The 20,340-nt window shown below is 40.3% G+C and overlaps 1 protein-coding gene across 4 annotated transcripts in view; it reads left to right on the top strand.

Moving 5' to 3' along the window:
* TMTC3 (transmembrane O-mannosyltransferase targeting cadherins 3) overlaps positions 1-2,865 on the top strand; it is a 51,088-nt gene extending 48,223 nt beyond the window's left edge. For all 4 annotated transcript variants that reach the window (XM_054989422.1, XM_054989421.1, XM_054989423.1 and 1 more), the window contains exon 15: positions 845-2,865. In XM_054989422.1, the coding sequence (XP_054845397.1) occupies positions 845-1,665 (821 nt within the window). In that variant the 3' untranslated portion in view covers positions 1,666-2,865. The remainder of the gene's footprint in view (positions 1-844) is intronic.
* The last annotated feature ends 17,475 nt before the right edge of the window (positions 2,866-20,340 follow it).

The raw sequence follows: 20,340 nt of genomic DNA, 5'->3' as shown, positions 1-20,340 counted from the left end.
TCTTAACTTCAGTGATAATACTACATGCTAGGTTTATGTTACCCAAAATATCTTTGGAAGGGCCAGCAAAAATAGCCAAAGTAGGCATAATCCTTTATTCAAGATACAGAATATTTGTATAAATGTTGCTTCAGTCCCACATGTATGTGTATAAATACCTTTGCACTTCTTATTCTAAAAAATAAAATCAACATTTAAGGTTACTTGCAAATTTTAAGTCTGTGGTTCCCCCAAGATCCCTGGGAACTGAAGTTCTATGAGGAACCATGGAAATCTATGGGCAGGGCCGGCTCCAACGTCGCCGGCACCTGAGGCAGCTTAATGCTGCCTCCGTGTGCGTGCGTGCGTGCGTGCGTGCGCGCTGCGCGCGCGCGCACGCACGCACGCATGCGCATGCACACAGGGAGCCTTCCAGCCCTCCCATTCAGTTGCTCTGCGGGCCAGGCACAGCTGGCTGCGCCTGGCCCACAGAGCAACTGAACAGGAGGCTGCCTGCTCAGCTGCCCCACGCTGCTGCTGCCAGCATGCACTCCTGGGCGGCGGCAGCTCCGTGGCGTGCGCCCCTGCCCCCAGGTCAGCGCTCCTCCGCCGCCTTAGCACCCTGAGGCAGCCGCCTCAATGGACAGGCCAGCCCTGTCTATGGGATCCAGTCTTGTGTGTTTAATTCAATGTTTTCCTCCTTCAGTATCTTTTGCAAAGTGACTGGAGTTGTGAATGTAATTCTAGGTTGATGTAATGCTAAATTGACATAGTAATCAGTTTAGAGAACATTAATATACAGTATATTGTAGTTTTTATCTGTGCAGCTGAAGGAAAATCTCTAATGTATCTTCCATTGCTATAGGTGATGCTAGACTTAGGCCTGAAGCAAAGAAGCGGCTTTTAAGTTACGTAAGTGAAGAGCCTCAGGATGCAAATGGCTACTTTAATTTGGGTATGTTGGCAATGGATGACAAAAAAGATGCTGAAGCAGAGACCTGGATGAAAAAAGCTATAAAGCTACAGGCCAGTTTCCGAAGTGCTTTGTTCAATTTGGCACTACTTTATTCTCAAACTGCAAAGGAATTGAAAGCCTTGCCAGTCCTGGAAGAGTTACTGCGATACTACCCTGATCATACCAAAGGTTTGATTTTGAAGGGAGATATTTTGATGAACCAAAAGAAAGATATCAGAGGAGCTAAAGAGTGCTTTGAGAAAATTCTGAAAATGGACCCCAACAATGTACAAGGGAAACACAATCTTTGTGTAGTTTATTTTGAGGAACGGGACTTATTAAAAGCAGAGAAATGTCTAGTGGAGACTCTGGCCTTAGCCCCACATGAGGAATATATCCAGCGTCATTTAAGCATTGTCCGGAGCAAAATTGCATCACTTGGTACAGGGGGAGCCTCTGTGATTCCTACAGAGAAAACTACAGTTGCAGAAGAGGGGAAAGCCACCTTTGCAAACCTGAAAGAGGTAAGAAATGAACAGAAAACTACTCGGACCCCAGACAGTAATAATAAAAACAAAGGTCAAGGAAAAGCCAAGAAGCATGAGGAGAAAAACAACACAGACAAAGAGACAAAAAAGAAATCTACAAAAGAAATAAAAGACATAGAAAAAAAAAGAGTTGCTGCTCTGAAAAGACTTGAAGAGATTGAACGTATATTAAATGGTGAATAATTTCTTGGGTCACCTCAGTGCTGGAAAATGATGCTATTTCCAATGTTGTGTGTATTGAGTCAAAATGACCACTAGGCATTTTTGAATTTGAAAGGAATAATGAAAACATATCATTATTTTTTAAAAAATGGGAGAAGACTGTTTTTGCCACACAAGGAAATAACCTGTTATGAAAATTGTGGATTTTAATCAAGAGTTTCTGGGTAAGGGAGCATATCTGCTGCAAGAGGTTTCTGGTGATGTAAATGGTAATTTTCATATTGAAGGCTGCTGTGTTAACTTACTAACCTAGAAGCAGGACCCACTGAACTCAGCAATCCTGGCTTCAGAGTAAAAAATGTTTCAGGCTGGACTTTGCCTGCTAGCGTTTGTCGTATTCCCAGAGAGTTATAAAATGCTAGAAGGCAAATTTAAAGGGCATCTCAGATACTATGTTTTTTAGGCTGACTCTTCAAGGGGAGTTTTTCTGGTGGAAGTGCTTTTCGAAGTGCAAATTTAATTTGACTAATTCTCTTTTTTTCAGTTTGCGTATAAATTCATTGGTGGTTATTATGCATCGCACCTACCTTTTCTCTTTAGCATAATTCAAGTTTCAGAACATGTAATAGATTTAGTAATAAATACCATTCATGTTAAATATGTGCATGCACACATTTCATAATTTTTCTGCCTATATAAATCGCACTGATGTTCAGTGGGTCCCTGAATTGTGGGGGGAAATTTATATATAAAACACTCCTGTGCTTATTGAAATTCCTTAGTGATTTATTAAGATCCAGTGATGTTATGTTTTATATAACAGCTGTGTGTGCTTGTATATCAATTGTCCGTCAGCCTGCTATAAGGATTCACTGGATATGAAACCTCTGGGTTTATTTCTTTCCCAATATATGTGGGATTTTTTGGCATTTTGTTTCTTTTCAGTGGAGTAACACGGGGCACCCCATATTTAGTTCTTTCTTTATGAATGGTCTCTCTGATGTCATACACTTAGTTAAAAAGAAAAACTGACATTCATTTACAATCACTGTAATAGTGCTTCTAGTTCTGGAATCTTCCTCATAAATGTGACACAATTGATTGCAGTTCAATCACATTTCTACTGTAATTAAGTAATTCTTCAAAAAAGAAAAACTCTGAGGGTTGCTTCACATAATTTCTAAACTGTCGGAAGTTTTTAATTAAAAATATTTATTCTGACTACTGCATTTCCAAATTGTTTCCTATAATTTGTTTCCCAGAATGAGTTAATCTATATCTTATGTAAAATATGGGTTGATTAACTTCTGCATTTTATATTTGTGGTTATACATATATATTTTTCCCTTTAAATATATTGCTGGATTGCCTAAAATGCTTTTGTTTTCGTTTTACTATTGGCTCTCAAAGTGAGTTAAATCCTGGCAACTGAGGAGAAGTTTACACTGGCAAATATTTTTATTCTTATTCTCCTTTCTGACCTTTTTACACAAAATATCTTAACATGAATTGCAGGTAAAACAAGGTCTAAAACAATCAAGATTGAGAGTCAGTTTGGTGTAGTGGTTAAGAGTGTGGGACTCTAATCTGGAGAGCCGGGTTTGATTCCCTACTCTTCCACTTGAAGCCAGCTGGGTGACCTTGGGTTAGTTACAGTTCTCTGGAGCTCTCTCAGGCCCACCCACCTCACAGGGTGATTGTTGTGGGGATAATAATGACATATTTTATAAACCACTCTGAGTGGGCATTAAGTTGTCCTGAAGGGTGGTATAAATAAATTATTATTAAATTTAAATATATAGGCCACAGTTCAATAACAGGCAGGCGAACTCGTATATGTGAAGTGAGTCTTTCAGCTTGGTCATATAGCTGGGTTCCTCCAAGTTCAGTAAGATACCTGTGGTACAATCCCTATAGTCTGCTGTGGGAGAGACGAAGGCCCACCGGGCAGACAAAACTAGTCCTATGGTTCTCTTGAGTGTAGCCATAGAAATGCACGTATTTCTCAATATGCAATTAATAATACTAGGATTCCATGGCAAGTACAACTACACTAACTTCAGATTCACTGTAAACAAGGCACAGTTAGCACATGTCTAGTCATTCATAGGAAGATTCTGCTGTGTTTTCAGGAAATTGAAATTCATGAAGTTCAAGGGTTATTCATGAGGACTCAATGGAACTTCCATATCCAGAGGCATTATACTGCTAATAGCAGTTGCTAAAAGGCAGTAGCAGAGAAGGCTGTTGCTTTTACATCTTGTTTGTTTGTTTATCAGGATACCCACCCATTGAGAGGATTGGAATGCTGAAGGAATTGGACCACTGGTCTGATCCCATTCTTACATTCTTGTTTCTTACCAGTTGTGTTACCGGTTACAAAACTTTGCATCCAGAGCAGCTCATCTTTTATTTTCTATCTCATGTGGTCCTGAAGATAAGCTTGAAAGGGTCTCTGTATGTTTCAGATAACCATAAGGAGCATGAGCATGCCCTGAATAACTCCTCTAAGTTTCTTGTTTTTAATCATAAAAATGTAGTTAGGCTTGGCAGGGATGAGGATGAGCTTATATACCACTCTTAGAAATATAGAAGAGTGGAACTGGAAGGGACCTCAAGGTCTAGACACATTAGTGCACAGAGCAGTGAACAAAGTCAGTGTTGTTACACAACACAGCTGGGTCTGAGAGGAGTGGCTTATCCACCTGCTGAGCTCATGGCAGTCATGAGATTCAAACCAGCTGAGTGCTGACTCCTAGCCCAGCCACTTAAGTTCTATTCAACAACAGAGGGGCTTCAGAACACCTGTAAAAACCAGGATTTTACTTTGGATCACTGTGTTTTCCCTGCTGATCCAACCAAGAGTGGATGCAACTTCTACTAGATTGCATGAAGCTAGGAAGAAGCACCCCACATGCCTGCATGCCTGTCCAGCCACCCACCCTGAGGACTGATCAGGTAGTCAAGCACTCACTAACACAGAGAACTGCAAAACCTAACTCCTATACTACAGTCTCCTTAATTTTACACAGTAAAACAAAGGGAATGAAGGGGAAAATGAAAACACAAGCCTGTCCTGAAGAGGAAGGAAGTCCTGGAGGGACTAAAGAAGGGAGAAGAAGGGCACACAGCAACCCTTGTGTGCTGGGTGATCCTAGGCAGTAATCAAATGCAGAGTGAAAAGCAAAGCAGGGCAGAGACTGAAACTGGCTTGCCAAGTCTCCAAGGTGCAGTATCATACAGCACTAGCAGATAGGTGCAAGAAAAAACTGCTGCAAGGTATCTTGGTTTTAAGTGTTTTCTTAAGACAAAGTCCTGGGAGTAAAGATTAGAGCACTTCTGCACCATAGTTCAGCCAAAGTTGAAACATTTGAAATTTTTTGGTGGGTTTGGGCAGGACATTTTCAGAGGCACTAAAAAGATGAGTGTCTAGGATGACAGTGGGAGTCAAAGGCTCTGGGGGTACAAAAGATATGAGTGTGATGGCTGTGTCAGGAGAAGCTGATGAGTTTATGAGAAGGGTGATTGCCTAATGGATCCTTCCATGCATTGAGGCTATTAAGAGAACTAATTATTAAGACATCACTATAGTTTTGAATGATTTGATTACCAAGAGACTTTTCACTTGGGAATAGGCGTGTGCAATCTGGATCCAGGATTCGGGGGGAAAGCCAGATTTTTTCCCATCTGGCCAAATCTGACTTCCAAATCAAATCAGAGAATCCAGGATCTGATCCAGACCACCAAATAAATTTGGAAATGTGACTTCAGCCTCTGGCTGGCTCCTTCCTGGGCTTCTGCTCTTTTTGCAAGAGTGGGGGAGGGGAGAGTAAACAGCCAATCCATGCAGGTCTCCTTGTCTGCCTGGCTTTTGCGAGTGACTGTGGTTCAGTTAGGCTAAGCTGTACCCGTATCCCTTGCTTCAGTTTGGTTTGAGTAGAATTGTCTGTTTGACACAATTTTTTTTCCAAACTTTATTTTCCATGTTTTCTCTTTAGTTTTTTCATAAACACCCCACCCTTAACAGTACAGAGTAACATTCACAACTGTATTATAATATATGACAACGCTAATAATTAACAACAGGGTATTAAGGGTGTATACAAAACAAAATAACCTACTACAGCAATATACAATAGAAAACGACGGCAGACATAGACAAGTCAAAGAGTGGACAAAATCGTATAAATCATGGTTTTGGGGATCTGCGATTGGTCTGTGACAGTGATGTAGTCAAGGTATGGGAGCCACATATTGGCAAAAGTAGATTGAAAACGTGGGTTATCTAACATTTGAAGATGGTCAGCAAGCTTTTCCATTTAGTTAGGGTAAAATAGCTTTGTTCCAGGAGGATGCTATAGACAATTTGGCAGCTACTAGCATAAACAAAATCAAATCCCTTCTAATTTTGGGAATACTGTCACCCTCCCATAGGCCTAAGAGAACTAGCTCAGGTGAAGGTGGGATTGTATATCCTGTGATTTTCTTAATATGAAAGAAAATCTTCCCCCAATAAATTTGGACAACTGGGCAACTCCACCAACAATGGATAAAGCTACCCGGTTGACCACATCGTCTCCAGCACAGTGGACTGTATCTTTGGTTGATCTTATGAAGTTGGCACGGGTAAGTATACCATCTAGCTAGTATTTTATAAGAGAGGGTTTGGACCCTAAGAGCTCTAGCATTGAGTGTTTTAGTTTTCCAAATGCTTTCCCATTGAGTTTCAGATAGTTTAAAGCCACAATCTTTGTCCCAAAGGGTTTGGTACTTCATGATGGTATCTTTCCCTTTCTTGGTGACTATTTGGTATAACCTAGATATCAGGCCTTTCCTCAATACGGTGTCGTGGTATAGGATTGCTTCAAAGTCAGTAAGGTCTCTATTAAATGCTGCTTTTATACTTCTACTTTCCAATAGATGTTGTACCTGTAAATATTGATACCATGGAAGTTTGATATTAGTGCCTTCTTCTAGTTTAGACTTTTCTATAATGTGACCTTGTTTTATAGTATCTTTTAACCTATATTTCTGTATTCCTCTCCATAAGCTATAACCATGGGGTTGTGAAGCTGGCAAGAACCAGCTCTGTCCAAGGAAGGATGTTACAGGTGAGATTTTAGGTGCAGGCCGTTTCCTCTCTTTATCCCAAATATTTAATGTGATGGTGCAAAGCATGTTACAATTAATTGGAGAGGGTCGTTCCTTAGGGGCATTCCAAATAATGTCTCTAATATCCCTGGGCCAATAGTAAGAACTTTCAATGCTAACCCATTGGACCTGGTTTTGAAAATAGAACAAGGATGTGAGGTTTGCAAGGTGGATTGCCGTATAGTAATGTTTCAGTGATGGAATTGATAGGCCACCCCTTTTAGCTGATCCAGTCATAGTCATTTGATTAATTCTAGGTCTTCTATATTCCCAGATGAAATTAATTAGGTTTGACTGCCATTTTTGGATTTCCTTATCAGTTAAAGAGATAGGGAGCATTCTAAAATAAAACAGGTATAGAGGAAGAATAAACGATTTTATTAAATTGAGCCTTTCATTCCAACTTAAGGCTATTTTGCTGTTATCTCTGAGTATAAAATTAACATTGTTAGACAGATCGTTATAGTTGTATTCCTTCAGTTTTCCCATTTGTATTGGTATTTTGACGCCTAAATAGTTCCAATATTTATTAATCCATTTATATGAAACTGTGTCTTTAAGCCTTTTAGTTAAAGATGCTGAAATAATTATTGGAAAAAGTTCTGATTTATTGAAATTAATTTTGAAACCTGACACTTTGCCAAAGGAAGAGATGGTTGATTCTAAGAAAGCTAATGAGTATTCTGGGTTAGTGATGTAAATTGCCATGTCGTCAGCAAAGAGGCTGAGTTTATAGTCTTGATTGTTAATCGTTACACCTTTGATTTCAGCCTTACTTCTGATCTTTTCAGCCAGAGGTTCTAACGAAATGGCAAAGAGTAAGGGAGATAGGGGGCATCCCTGACGAGTGCCTCTAGTCATAATAAACTCTTCTGAGAGGAGACCATTTGCAGTTACCTGCGCCCTGGGCTGGGCATATAGCATCTGCATAGTTTTGAGAAAAACAGGGCCAAAACCCATGGTTTCAAGTGTATGCAAAAGGAATTGGGTCTCAAGTCTGTCAAAGGCTTTTTCCGCGTTTAAAGACAAGATAAGAGATTCTATCCTGTTATGTTTACAGTAATTAATGATATCAGTTGTTTTCCTTATATTGTCAGCGATGTTTCTCGAGGGCATAAAACCGGTTTGATCATTATGAATATAGTTTGTGATAAATTTATTGAGCCTATTCGCAAGTATAGCAGTAAAAATTTTAGCATCTTGATTCAAAAGGGATATAGGCCTATATGAGGCCGGGTCAGTGGGCTCTTTCCCTTTTTTAGGTATCAGAATGATTTTAGATTCCAGCCAAGTACGAGGGATTGAGCCTTTTAGTAGTGCTGAGTTACAGGTGATAGTTAAGGTATCTGCCAGTGTATTGATAAACTTTTTGTAAAATTCGGCTGAAAACCCATCTCTCCCAGGGGCTTTATTTAATTTTAAATTCTTAATAGTTTCGATTACCTCTTGTTTAGTGATTTGTCGCTCCATAGCCTCCCTGTGATCTTGTGATAATTTCTTCATCTTTACTGATGAGAAAAAGGAAACTATGGAGGGCTTATCTGGCTTCTCTGAAGAATACAGGAGTTGATAGTAATTAGCGAAGGTTCCCAATATCTCCTTTACATTGGAGGTCTGTACCCCTTTGGAATTTTGGATCGTCCAGATTGAGTTAGTTGACACTTTCCTACGGACTTTCCATGCCAAAAGGCTCAAAGACTTGGGGCTCCTATGCCAGTACCTCTGTTTCACATATAATAGATTTTTACGTATGTAATGTGTTTCAAGGGCTTCCCATTTTTTCTGTTCGTTGGTTAGTTTCTTGTAGACTTTGGTACTACAAGATTTTTTATGTTTGGCCTCAAGGGTACATATTTTATCTAGCAATTCTAATTTATACTGTTCTTTTTTCTTTTTATAGAATGTGGCCAGTGAAATTGACACAATTCTTTGATTTGATTTTGGTCCCCTTGATTCACCTTGATTCTTCTTGCTTCAGTTTGGTTTCAGTGGAATTCTCTCTTTTTACATGATGATCTGGTTTGATGTTGGTCCCTTTGTTTCACTTTGGTTCCATCTCTTCCCTTGCTTCAGTTTGGTTCTATTGGCCCTTCTCTTGCATTTGGAAATGTGAGTTTGACCACTGGCAATCTTGCCCCTGTGTTGTTTCTGCCTGAGAGCCTGCTTAGAAATGTTTTCCTCATAGGAAATAATGGAGAGTGGCTGGGGCAACTTCAGGGGCCCATATAATTGGACCTCAGGATCTAATCTTCCTGAAAGATGAGGGATCTTTAGAGGACAGTCAGAAGTAGATGCCCTGCAAATTTTCTTGAAAAGTCATCCCCCTCTAGCCCCTCAGATAGTTTTCCCCTTAGAGAATAATGGCTGAATAAATCCAGGATTCTCTGGTCTGTCTTAAGCAGAACTGAAAATGTATTGTCGAAGGCTTTCACGGCCGGAGAACGATGGTTGTTGTGGGTTTTCCGGGCTGTATTGCCGTGGTCTTGGCATTGTAGTTCCTGACATTTCGCCAGCAGCTGTGGCTGGCATCTTCAGAGGTGTAGCACCAAAACCCACAACAACCATAGAACTGAAAATGTTTCCTGGATTTCAGGAATCCTGAATTTATTTTTTTTGACATCCCTGAAAACCTGGATCTAGATTTCTCAGAATTTGTTGTTGTTGTTCACACTCCTACTTGGGAGTTATGTAAAAGGGAGTTGTGTGTATTCTGTAAAGCATCCAGTACATAGATTGGTGCTAAATTGAAGGTGGGTAGCCTTAATGGGGTTGGTGAACCCATTGAAAGCTCAAGAGTAAATGGCAAAGCATTAGAGTCTGAGGAAAATTGTTTGTATGTTTTTTTATTTGTTATTTATACCCCACCTTTCTCCCCAAGTGGAGACCCAAGGGGGCTTACATAATTCTCTAATTTGTCTCCACGACTACCTGTGAGGTAGATTAGGCCAACATTGTGTGACTGGCCTAATATCACAGCAAGCTTTCATGGCAGAGTGGATTTGAACCTGCTTATTTGAGCTAAGAGGATGCAGAGTTCTGTTCTCGACATAAGCTTCTCTCCCAGGTGGATCTCTATCCAACCGACACAGGCTGGTAGTACATAGTGATGGTCTAGACACACACTTCAATTAGGATTAAGAAGTATATTTTCCAGGTTGCCTAGGCACTTTCCAAATTAGATATACAATGTCGTTGCACAAGAGTTCTGTAAAAATGGAACAATACATTGCATCTACCCAGCATGGGGGTTTTGTGCCTGTCAGTCTCTGGAGATCTGTGGTATTTTAAGCTGTGCTGCTTTTGTGCTTACTCTCCTGCATAATAGGGCAGATATTGGAGGAAAGAATCATAATTCTAGGAAGTGGTATCATTGTAGGTGTAATTTTTGGTTTCCAAATATTCTCATCTTTGTTTGAGTTGAATTATTGGTAGCTATATTGTAATTTGGTGCCATAGCTCTTACAAACATCTTTTGCGAAGCAGGAAATGCTACATGCAAACACCTCTAGCTCTGCAGGGAGTGGTGACTAATCTGATGTAATTAGAAATGCAAGCAGCCTTTCTAAAAAGACGCCCAGGAGATGGATGAAAGTGGAGAGTTGTAGCTGCCATGGCTTCAAGCTAGTTGCTCTTTATCAGCTTGCACCGTTAGCAGCTTTTGGTATGTGGGTGTATCACTATAAAGAAATACCAGAAGCATCTCTAGTGGTGCCAATTCTAAAAGCATTTAATGACTTCTCTGCAATTGCTAAAAGTGTGTACCCTCTCATTAACCGTCAGCAAAGATTTCAATATAGCATGTGCAGAATTGCAGGGGTGTATGCTGTCGGAGGAAGTACGAACATGAAGCAAACTGCCAAGAATGGATCTCTCATGGTAAGGAGAAGAGAAACACGAGAGAGAGAGATGTTAGTACATTTCTGTACATTCCTGAAATTAACAAAACTTCCTACTCAAGGTTACCCTTTCAATGAACTTAGAAGGGAGTGATTCTGTTTAGAATTGTACTGCAAGTAGAAAAAGAATTGGATTAAAAGAGGTTGTTCTGATGCTGACCTCAACAGTATGGTAGGGTTTAATATTCCTCTTTGTGACAGTTCAGAGGTAAATTCTGTGCTGCTGTTCTGATAGAGGGATAGGCATTTCTCCAGCAGCCCACCTGGAAGTATATCCTGCAAATGAAATGTATGCTTAGGGAGGATGTTTGCTTTGAATATTCTGTCTTAAAACTCCTAGACATTGCCACTCAAGCAGACAGCAGAGATTTGGGATTGTTCATCATTGCAAGTATCACTCCTCTTAAAGGATAGCTGTGATCCTTCCGACTTATGACCAGGAGGACTCTTGAACCTGTTGACTCCAGCAGTAAAATGTCTATCCCAACCATTTGGCTAAGCCAGGGTCATTGTGTTCCTTATCTATCCTTGTTGAATAGATAGAAATCCTGGGCAATTAGTTCCAGTCTTCTTCTATCCACTACATTTTGCTAGCTTTTTCTTCCTTGTATACCCTCAGCCCCTCCTTTCATCAGTTGCTGCGATGTAGTTTAAGGTGGAGAGCTGCATTAATCTGCAGTATAAGAGAAAGATTTGAGTCCAGTAGTACTTTAAAGACCAATAAGATTTCCAAGCTATAAGTTTTCGAGAGTCAAGCTCCCTTTATCTGATGAAGGAAACTTTGGCTCTCCAAAGCTTACATCCTAGAAATCTTGTTGGTCTTTAAGGTGATACTAGACTTGAACTTTGCTCTTCTACAGCAATGCACTACATCATTTTATTTTCCCATTCCTCCCCCGCCCTACCCCCTCTTGCATACATAACAACACAACACCGCATGGCGTCATGGACTATAGGGAACTAAATCCCATCATTTCATCCTTCTGCTTCAAAATAGCTGGTAATTTACCATCAAGTCCTGCCTTTATGGCAGCATATCTGAATACCACACTGAACAGCAGCCTCAAGGCAGCAATCCTATGTACTCAGTGAGATTTATCTCTGAGTAAGCATGCTTAGGAATTACTTCTCAGTCTTCCCATGCCTGGTGACAAGTTTGTTTCTATTATGAGAAAGGGATAATGAAATATAACAGTCATCTACAATTTGAGTTTTATTTTTTAACGTAATAAAATCTAATGCCCTTGAAGGAAGGGTGTGTGTCGTCTTAATTTCTATAATGGTTACTGAACCCACTATCAAAGCCAAGATGAAGCTGATACAATTTTTTGAAAATACCATACGCTGAACTTCCTTTTGTGACTGACTTATCTTTTTAGTGGCTGTGGAATATCTTTATGCTATTGGGACATGAGTATAGATGCATCTCTCTCCTCTTCTAGAAAGGCTGGTCTCCTTTATGTGAAGATAATTAAGCAAAAAGATTTCCCCCCCCCCCATCTCTGTCTTTTTTGCAGTGAGCAACTGAGAGCATCTAAGCAAAGGGAAATAAAAAGTGCAATCTGAATAACGTTTAAAAAAGAGGTAGTGATAGTTCAATGACTTCCTTAGCTAAGATTCTTTTCCATAATGAAAATGGATCCAAAGATGTTTATATAGTTTGGATTTGCCACAACAAAAGGGATAATAGAGCACATGACATATAGGCCATAAATGTTATCATAAACCAACTGGGGATAATTTTCTTCCTTGAAGCACAATTACAGCAAAGTTCATGTTCAGCATAAACCAATTAGTCTTGGGGAAAGAGATTTACTACATTTTTTTCAATGTAATTGCCTCATAAACCAGGAGTCACTACAACTGTTATATTTTAACATTAACCCTCTAAGAGTGGATTCTTTCAAACATTTCCCAGCCCACATAAAGTAAGTATTCAGTCTGGCAGTCATCAAATATTAAGAATCATATAGGTTAGGCTAAAGGAGTTCGGTGAACAACGTTATCAAACAGGATCTCCTCATTGGACAAAGTAAATTTTTCAATATATTGAATGAGTTGTGATTGTAGAGTTAATCATGCTGAAGCTTTTCTGACAGCCAACAATGAATGTGCTCATAAATAGCTATGCAGCATTAGTGGTATCTTGAAATCCATTTTAATCACTACAAATAACCCACTATCAGACTCCTACTACATTTTTTAACATGATAATGTTAAAAAGCCAAAACTTCGCAAAAGGAAATGGTGATTTGAATCTATCAGAAAGGCTGATAAATGTAGTCATTTACTGGGCTTAAATTCAACAAAAATTGGAAGTATTTTGTCACTCAGGATCAAATAGGGATGAAATTAAAAAAGCAGGTGACGGCTTCATCATAGTTCCAGGTTTGGTTATGTGGACCACTAAATATGCAACAAAAAGTGAGTATACATTAGTACAATAAGTATCTGAATGCAATGCTGAATGTTCATTATTAGGTCTTAGGTAATAAAAGAATAAATGGGAGCAGATAGACCAAAAGAACCAAAAACATTACTAATTCCAGCACAAATGTATAAGTAACTGAGAATATGAACTACACATCTGCCAAAGCAATCTGTTCTGAATATATGATGGGGAACAATGTGCATAAGACATAGCATGATGTACGGCATTCCCACATATTTATTGTATTATTTATTCCATTTTAAAGCTGTCCTGTCTTTCCACCAAGTTTAGTATCTCCAAGGCAGTGAACATTAAAACAAGCTTTAAAATACACACACATGCACATGAAACAATTAAAAGCAATTAAAGCAAAACACACAGAAACATGAATAGGAAGGAGCATCAATAAGAATCAGTGAGGGAATGTCAAACTAAACAGCAAAGTCTTTGTTCACTGGCAGACGACAATGATAGAAGGAGGTAGATTTCTCTGGGAAGGTATTCCATTACCTTTGGTGCCACAAGCAAGACAGCCCTTTCTCAAATTGCCTCCCATTTAGCCTCAGATGATGGGGACACCCAAATCAAGGCTCCCCAAAATGACCATATTTGTCTCATAGATTCCTATGGGAGTTTGCAGTCCTTCAGGTATGTTGACCTCAAGCTACACAGGGCTTTCAACCAGCACTAAACTGGGCCTCAAAGCAAAACGGGAGCCTTTGTAGGTGGAACAAGACTGGAATGGTATGGTCCAGCAAGAATTCTGGCCATTGCATTCTGCATCAATTGTAGTTTTGGGACACTTTTCCAAGGCCAGCTCCACATAGAGCATTGTAGTAGTCTAGTGTAGTGTACCAGGGCATGCACCACCATGGCAAGATTTTTTTTTTTTTGCTCAGGAAAGGCCCCAGCTGACTAATCAGCCGACCCTGGTGAAAACCGCTCCTGTCCATCACTGCCACTTACTTTTCCAGTACCTACAACTGTACTGGCATGTGCCACATTCTTCCCATACCAAGCGCATGAGAAACAGCATTGTATAGTGGTTGGACTAAGATCTGAGACACTCAGGTTCAAGCTTGCTGAATATCCTTGGGCCATTTGCTCTCGCTCAGTCTAACCCTACCTCACAGCGTTGCAGTGAAAATAAAATGGATGAGTGGAGAGCTATGTTGTAAACTACTTTGGGTCCCCATTAGGGAAAAAGCAGGATATAAATAAATGACTAGAATGGAAAGCTAACAGGGCTTTACACCCCTTATCATGCACAACCCCATCTTTTTAGTAGTCTATGCTACTGTTGCTGTTAAATGTTAAGGCTTATTTGTAACTGTTTTGAATATTTTAATATAAGTGGTGTAAGAATTAAGTTAAAAACCTATCTGTAAGCCAACTGTACATGCAGAGTTGCTGGCACTCAAATATATGAATCGGCCCTGACAGTTATGACTTGAGAGGCTTACGATTATTGGTCTTTCACAAATGTCTAGTGCATTTAAAATGTAGGTCACGATGGATTAGGATATTTATCTCTTTCTGCTCCCTCCCCTTAATTCTGCTTGCTGAGTAAGAGATCTCCAGGGATCTAACTCACTGACTGTAACAGTGGAAATGTGAATGGTGCCAGAAATGAGATTTACTAGATTGAAAGTCATCTTTTGTTTGAAGTGTTGTAAAACTGACACTTTTACAAGAAGAAATGTATGCCTGCATAAAAATAAGAATTCTAATCATCCTCTTTCTCTGTCTTTGAAATTTTATCAAACTTCTGATTAGAGTTATTCTAAATGACAATGGCATGGGTGAGAGTAGTAGTATGTGCCAGGATAGTGAGCATTTCCAAATTACAAGTTTCTTTTTAACAAGGATTGCAATGACGCACTCCATGATGGACTCTCTCTCTCTCTCTCTCTCTCTCTCTCTCTCTCTCTAAGCCAACTGTACATGCAGAGTTGCTGGCACTGCAAATATATATTGAGAGAGAGAGAGAGATTTGAGTGCCAGCAACTCCCACCAGCCATGTGACCATTTTCTCCAAGGGCAACCCACTGAGTTCCACCACCTCTTTTCCCAGAAAAAAGCCCTGTATATATAACTGCAAAATCTAAGCCTTTAATGTGAGGAGTTTCTAAACTTCAAAAGAGTGTACTCTCTTCCTTTTATTTGGAGAAAATTGCTTGTTGGAAGTGTTTCACATGTAAAATTGTTTGGTTTAATCATTGAAAAAGAGCTTTTGACATCAGACTCTCCACTTGCCCTGCCCTACATCCCATCACTTCCTCTACAGGCCTGGGAGTCTATCACACAGGAGGCTTGGTTGTTGTCCATTGTCAGGGCAAGGCTATTGCCTGGAGTTCAAGACAACCCCTCTAAATATCCTGCATCTGTCCAATCCTTCACCTCCTCCTGCCATGCTCATAGAGGAAGTGCAGTCATTGCTGGGAAAAGGCCATAGAACTGGTTCCATCTGATTGCATGAATAGAGTGTTTTCCCAATATTTCATTCAGATGTTCTCAGATAAGGTCATTCTCCTTTTCTGGCAAACATCATCTTTACTTTTCACATGAACCAAAATATTGTCCTACCTGTCTTCTTTTCGGGACATCTCGGGACAACACAGACTTTTGCACACTCTGGATGTTAAACATGCCTTGCATTTCTATCTAGCCAGGACAGTTTCTTTTCGGAACAACCCTAATCTCTGCAGCATTTAAGGGAGCAAAAAGGGCCAGAAAGTGTCTGCACATTTCAAAATGGATAGTATGACTCATTAAGACTTGTTACAACCATGCTAATTACTTAAGGACTCATTCCACAAAGACTCAATCCATCTTGTCAGCCTTCAAACTGGGCATCCCACTAGTCGACTTGTGCAAGACAGCCACCTGGTCAACGGCATCTACAGTCACCAGACATTATGCCATTGATGTGGACTCCAGACGGGATGCAGCTGTTGGCAAGGCAGTTCTGAAAAGTCTTTCCATTAAAGAGCTTTGTGCCTTCCTCCTTGGATAAATTAGCTTGCTAATCTCCCACGTGGGAATGTGCAGAAGACGTGACAATGAAAACAGTGTTGCACTTTTCTGTAACTGTTGTTCATTAAGTGGCCTTCTGTGCAGGAATACATCTCTCCCTCCTTCCCTGCTGTGAGCTCCTTTTCTTACCTTCCTTCTGCACCAGCAGCTTAGTGAACTGAGGAAGGGAGCCGCTCGCCTCGCAGCGAGCAAGTCTAGGTGAGCATCTCATGCCTCTAGGAGCTTTAGAATGTTCACTGCTGGCCTGTGCAGGTGCAGATCCCATGTGTGCCAGCAAAGAAGACCACTCAGTGAATAATGGTTACTGACCAATGCAATCCTTTTTTCCATTCTAAGGCCTACACAGTACACAACCGAAAAGGCCAAACATTTCAGTTTTAAATAATATATTAAAATTATGCTAACATTAAATTAAATTAAAATTACATGTAACTAGTATAATTGAAACTGTTGAAAGGTACCCCAAATATATGCTCGAAATGCTATATAAAATTGGAAGGTGTAGATTCCAACAAGATGTTAGAGAAAGAGAATTCCACTATGGTGTCTGGGGCATGGATAAACATTAGCTTTCTCTGGCCCTTCACTCTTGGATTTATTTAGTACACTTATATACCATAGTTTTAATTTAAAACAATAATATTGATATACAACTTAAGATACCAGAAGAGATCCATAACTGAACAAGGTAAGATAAAAAAGTCAAATCCAGCAACCATAAAATAATAAAAGGACAGCAACAACAGAGAATACAGACCAGCAGAGAAAATCAGATAACAGCAGAGATAGAAGCAGCTCAGATAAAATAAAGTGGCAGTATCAAATTCAGGTTAAAAAGACATACATAAAAAGCATTTAGCAAATGTATGAACAAACAATCAGGTCTTAAACTGGTGCAAAAAAATTATCACGTTTGGAGTCAGGTAGAAGGTGCATGTATAGAGGTTCCATGATGCATGGATGAACCCACCTAGACAAGTAATTCCCAAACATTTTTGGCCCACCACTTTCATGGTTCCATAAACTCATCCCCAGTGCCTCCTACCCTACCCTGTAAAAAGTATTATTCAGAATAGCAGTTTGTATGACCCACTAATAAAGATAATAACAATAAAATTCAAAACAGTAACAATTGCACATTTATTCAAAATCCAATGTAAACTTTTTAGATTAATTAAACTATATTGGTCTGACTAGAGCTCTGGTGGCCTGTTTACTAAAAATTCTGACAGTTTCCATCAGATTTCAGCACCATGCAGAGGTAGAAACCTGAAGCAAGGAAGGAATTTCACTCTAGGCTTCACCTTGGTCAATCATACATAAGCAAACAATACGCTCAGAGGAGCCCGCCTCCAGTGTCCCACTCCGCCACCCACCCTAGTGCCCCTAGGCAATCCCACTGCCCAATTTGGGAACCACTGATTTAGACTATTAGTAAAATCTCCAACACAAACACACACCTTTAAAACTATCAAATTTAATCCAGGCTGTTGAAATCAAATCTGAAAATCAAATCTTGATTGGTGGTTGGGAGGGAAGCTCTGTGACATGGGAAAAGACCAAAACACCTCCCTGCATGCTATTCCTTCTTGGAGCCTGATACACAGAATGGTGGAATTAAGAGGGTGCCTGAGATAGTAATGGGACAGATAGATACTCTGTCCATCATCCCAGCAAGCTGCAGCTGCAACTCTACACTAAAATTAGCCACCTTGACAACAAAATGATTATTTATTCATTTATTTATTTGTTCATGTATTTATTTAGTGAATTTATATATTGCAATTTCCAGAGACCTGCTCAGGGCAGCTCACCAAATAGTTATTCTGAAGAATCATTTTGAATGTTGACATTTTATTTCTATCCTAAGCTTATTAATGGAAAGCTTATAACAATTTGCTGCCACTGTTCAGTGTGAAGGAACAGTCATTGTGGCCATATATGCTATCCATGAGGCTGGTCCTGGGCAAGAAATGCACAACACACAATTTGTATGGATATCAGCCACAACTTTATTGATTATAGCCATTGGAGCATTGGTGTGGCATAGGGTATGGATCCACAGCATCAAATTACTCACCTGCCATTCAGTGATGTCCCTTCCCTAGACCCCAGTTGGGCACTGCAGAATTGCAGGTGGTGTAGAATCATAGAGTTGGAAGGGGCCTCACAGACCATCTAGTTCAACTCATTGCCTAGTGCAGGAACAGCCTAAAGCATCCCTGACAAGTATTCATCCAGCTGCTTCTTGAAGACTGCCAATGGCGGGGGGGACCCACCACAGCCCTAGGCAACCAATTCTACTGTTGAATTATTCTTAACATTAAGAAGTTTTTCCTAATGTCCAGCCAGTATCTTCCCTCCTGCAGTTTAAACCATTGTTTCAAGTCCTATCCTCTGTTGCCAACAGAAACAGCTCCCTTCCCTCCCCAAGTGACAGCCTTTTGAATACTTTTGAACAATCATGTCTCCCTTCAGCCTCTTCTTCTCCAAACTGAACATTCCCAGGTCACTCAGTCTATCCTTGTAGGGCTTGGTCTCCAGGGCCCTGATCATCCTGGTAGCTCTCCTCTGCACCTGGTTCCAATTTGTCCAAATCCTTTTTGGAATGAGGCCTCCAGAACTACACACAATACTCCAGGTGGGGCCTGAGCAACTCAGTATATAGTAGGACAATGACATCATGTGATTTGGATGTTATGCCTTTGTTAATAGACCCAAGATTGTGTTCGCCTTTTTTGCTGCTGCATTACACGGTATTTATCTTCCCATCCACCCCATCCCAAGATCTTGTTGCTACCCAGAAGTGTATCCCTCATCCAGTATGCATGCTTTGCATTTGTGTTACCCAGGTAGAGAACCTGGCACTTACCCATGTTCAATTCCATCTTATTCAAATCTGACACTTTCCCAACATGTTTAGATCTCGTTCAGAACTTGTGGAATTCTATCTCTAACCTCCATCCAGGCATGACCCTGGTGGTACCCACAACCCAGGCTGAAGTCTGTAATGGCACATACCCTTTAGCTTCCCCCAGATCCCTTAAAAGTATCCCAAAAGGTATGTGTGTGAGCCACCCCGTGTCATCATGACTCAGCCTAGTAGATCTGGCCCAATGCCCCCAAATCACCCAAACTGCCCAGTTGTGACAGGCATCTCCAGCAGTAGTGAGGGAGGGAGAATGACTGTCTGCCTGCTTCCTCAAGTACTGAAGAATGGTAGCAAGGACCACAAGGAGCTGCTGGCATGAAGCCAAGCCCCTCCTCTTCCACTCTCTCTTTCCCGTTGGCTCCTCACCCACAGCTGCAGACATGCAGCCAGTCCTCCCCCAGCCTTGCCTCTCAGCCTCAATGTAGCCCCCAGGTTAGTCGGCAAGCATCCTTATTAAGTACCTCATTTGGGTTTTTAATAGCAATGGCTTCATTCTACTGCTCCAAGGGACTTCAGACATTATGTAATTCACTTGTCCTTTATAACCGATGACAACATTCAAGTGTAAACAAAGGGTTGCTGAACTTAATGCTAACTTCTTAGAATCTCACATTACAAAGGTATCAGGCTGGGCTCTGAAATTACTAAAAGGTCAGCTAAACATCAAGATGCTATTAACAGAAAATTACTCATACATATAATATATGCTCTGTTTAGCCCCTGCTCTGCTAAATATAGCCAAACACCACATAGCCTATCAACATGAATGAGTACTTAAACCTCCTTCTCAAAATGTGCCATGGCGTTTCAGATATATCCAGTTATGTGGAGTGTTGTATTAGGTAGCATTTTCATGTCTCAAAAACTCTGTATATAATACAACTGAATTAACAATAGTCTAATGGCTACTACTGCCCATCATGCACAATGTGTCAGTTCAATTTAAAAGCACTTTTCTGCAGTTAAGCAACTGTCTTCCAATCTGAAGCTACATTTGGTCAATTTAGTGTATTTAAACTTTAAACTAATGCAGTTAGGAGGTCAGGCAGTAGTATCTTAAAACATTTATCTATTAAGATGCTAGGCAGGAGCATCTTAAAATATTTATCGAAGCTTCTAGCTTGTTTGATTTTGCAGCCATCCACACATTAAAAAAACCTTCCTATACATTCAAAGCCTGCATAACAGGAAGGAGGCTAGGCTAGAACCTTCTGCCTAGTGCAGCTCCCCCATAACTACAAATATGGTCT

Source organism: Eublepharis macularius, chromosome 9 (genome assembly GCF_028583425.1).
Source record: "Eublepharis macularius isolate TG4126 chromosome 9, MPM_Emac_v1.0, whole genome shotgun sequence".
Classification (NCBI taxonomy): Eukaryota; Metazoa; Chordata; class Lepidosauria; order Squamata; family Eublepharidae; genus Eublepharis; species Eublepharis macularius.
This window is presented reverse-complemented; position numbering and strand designations above follow the sequence as displayed.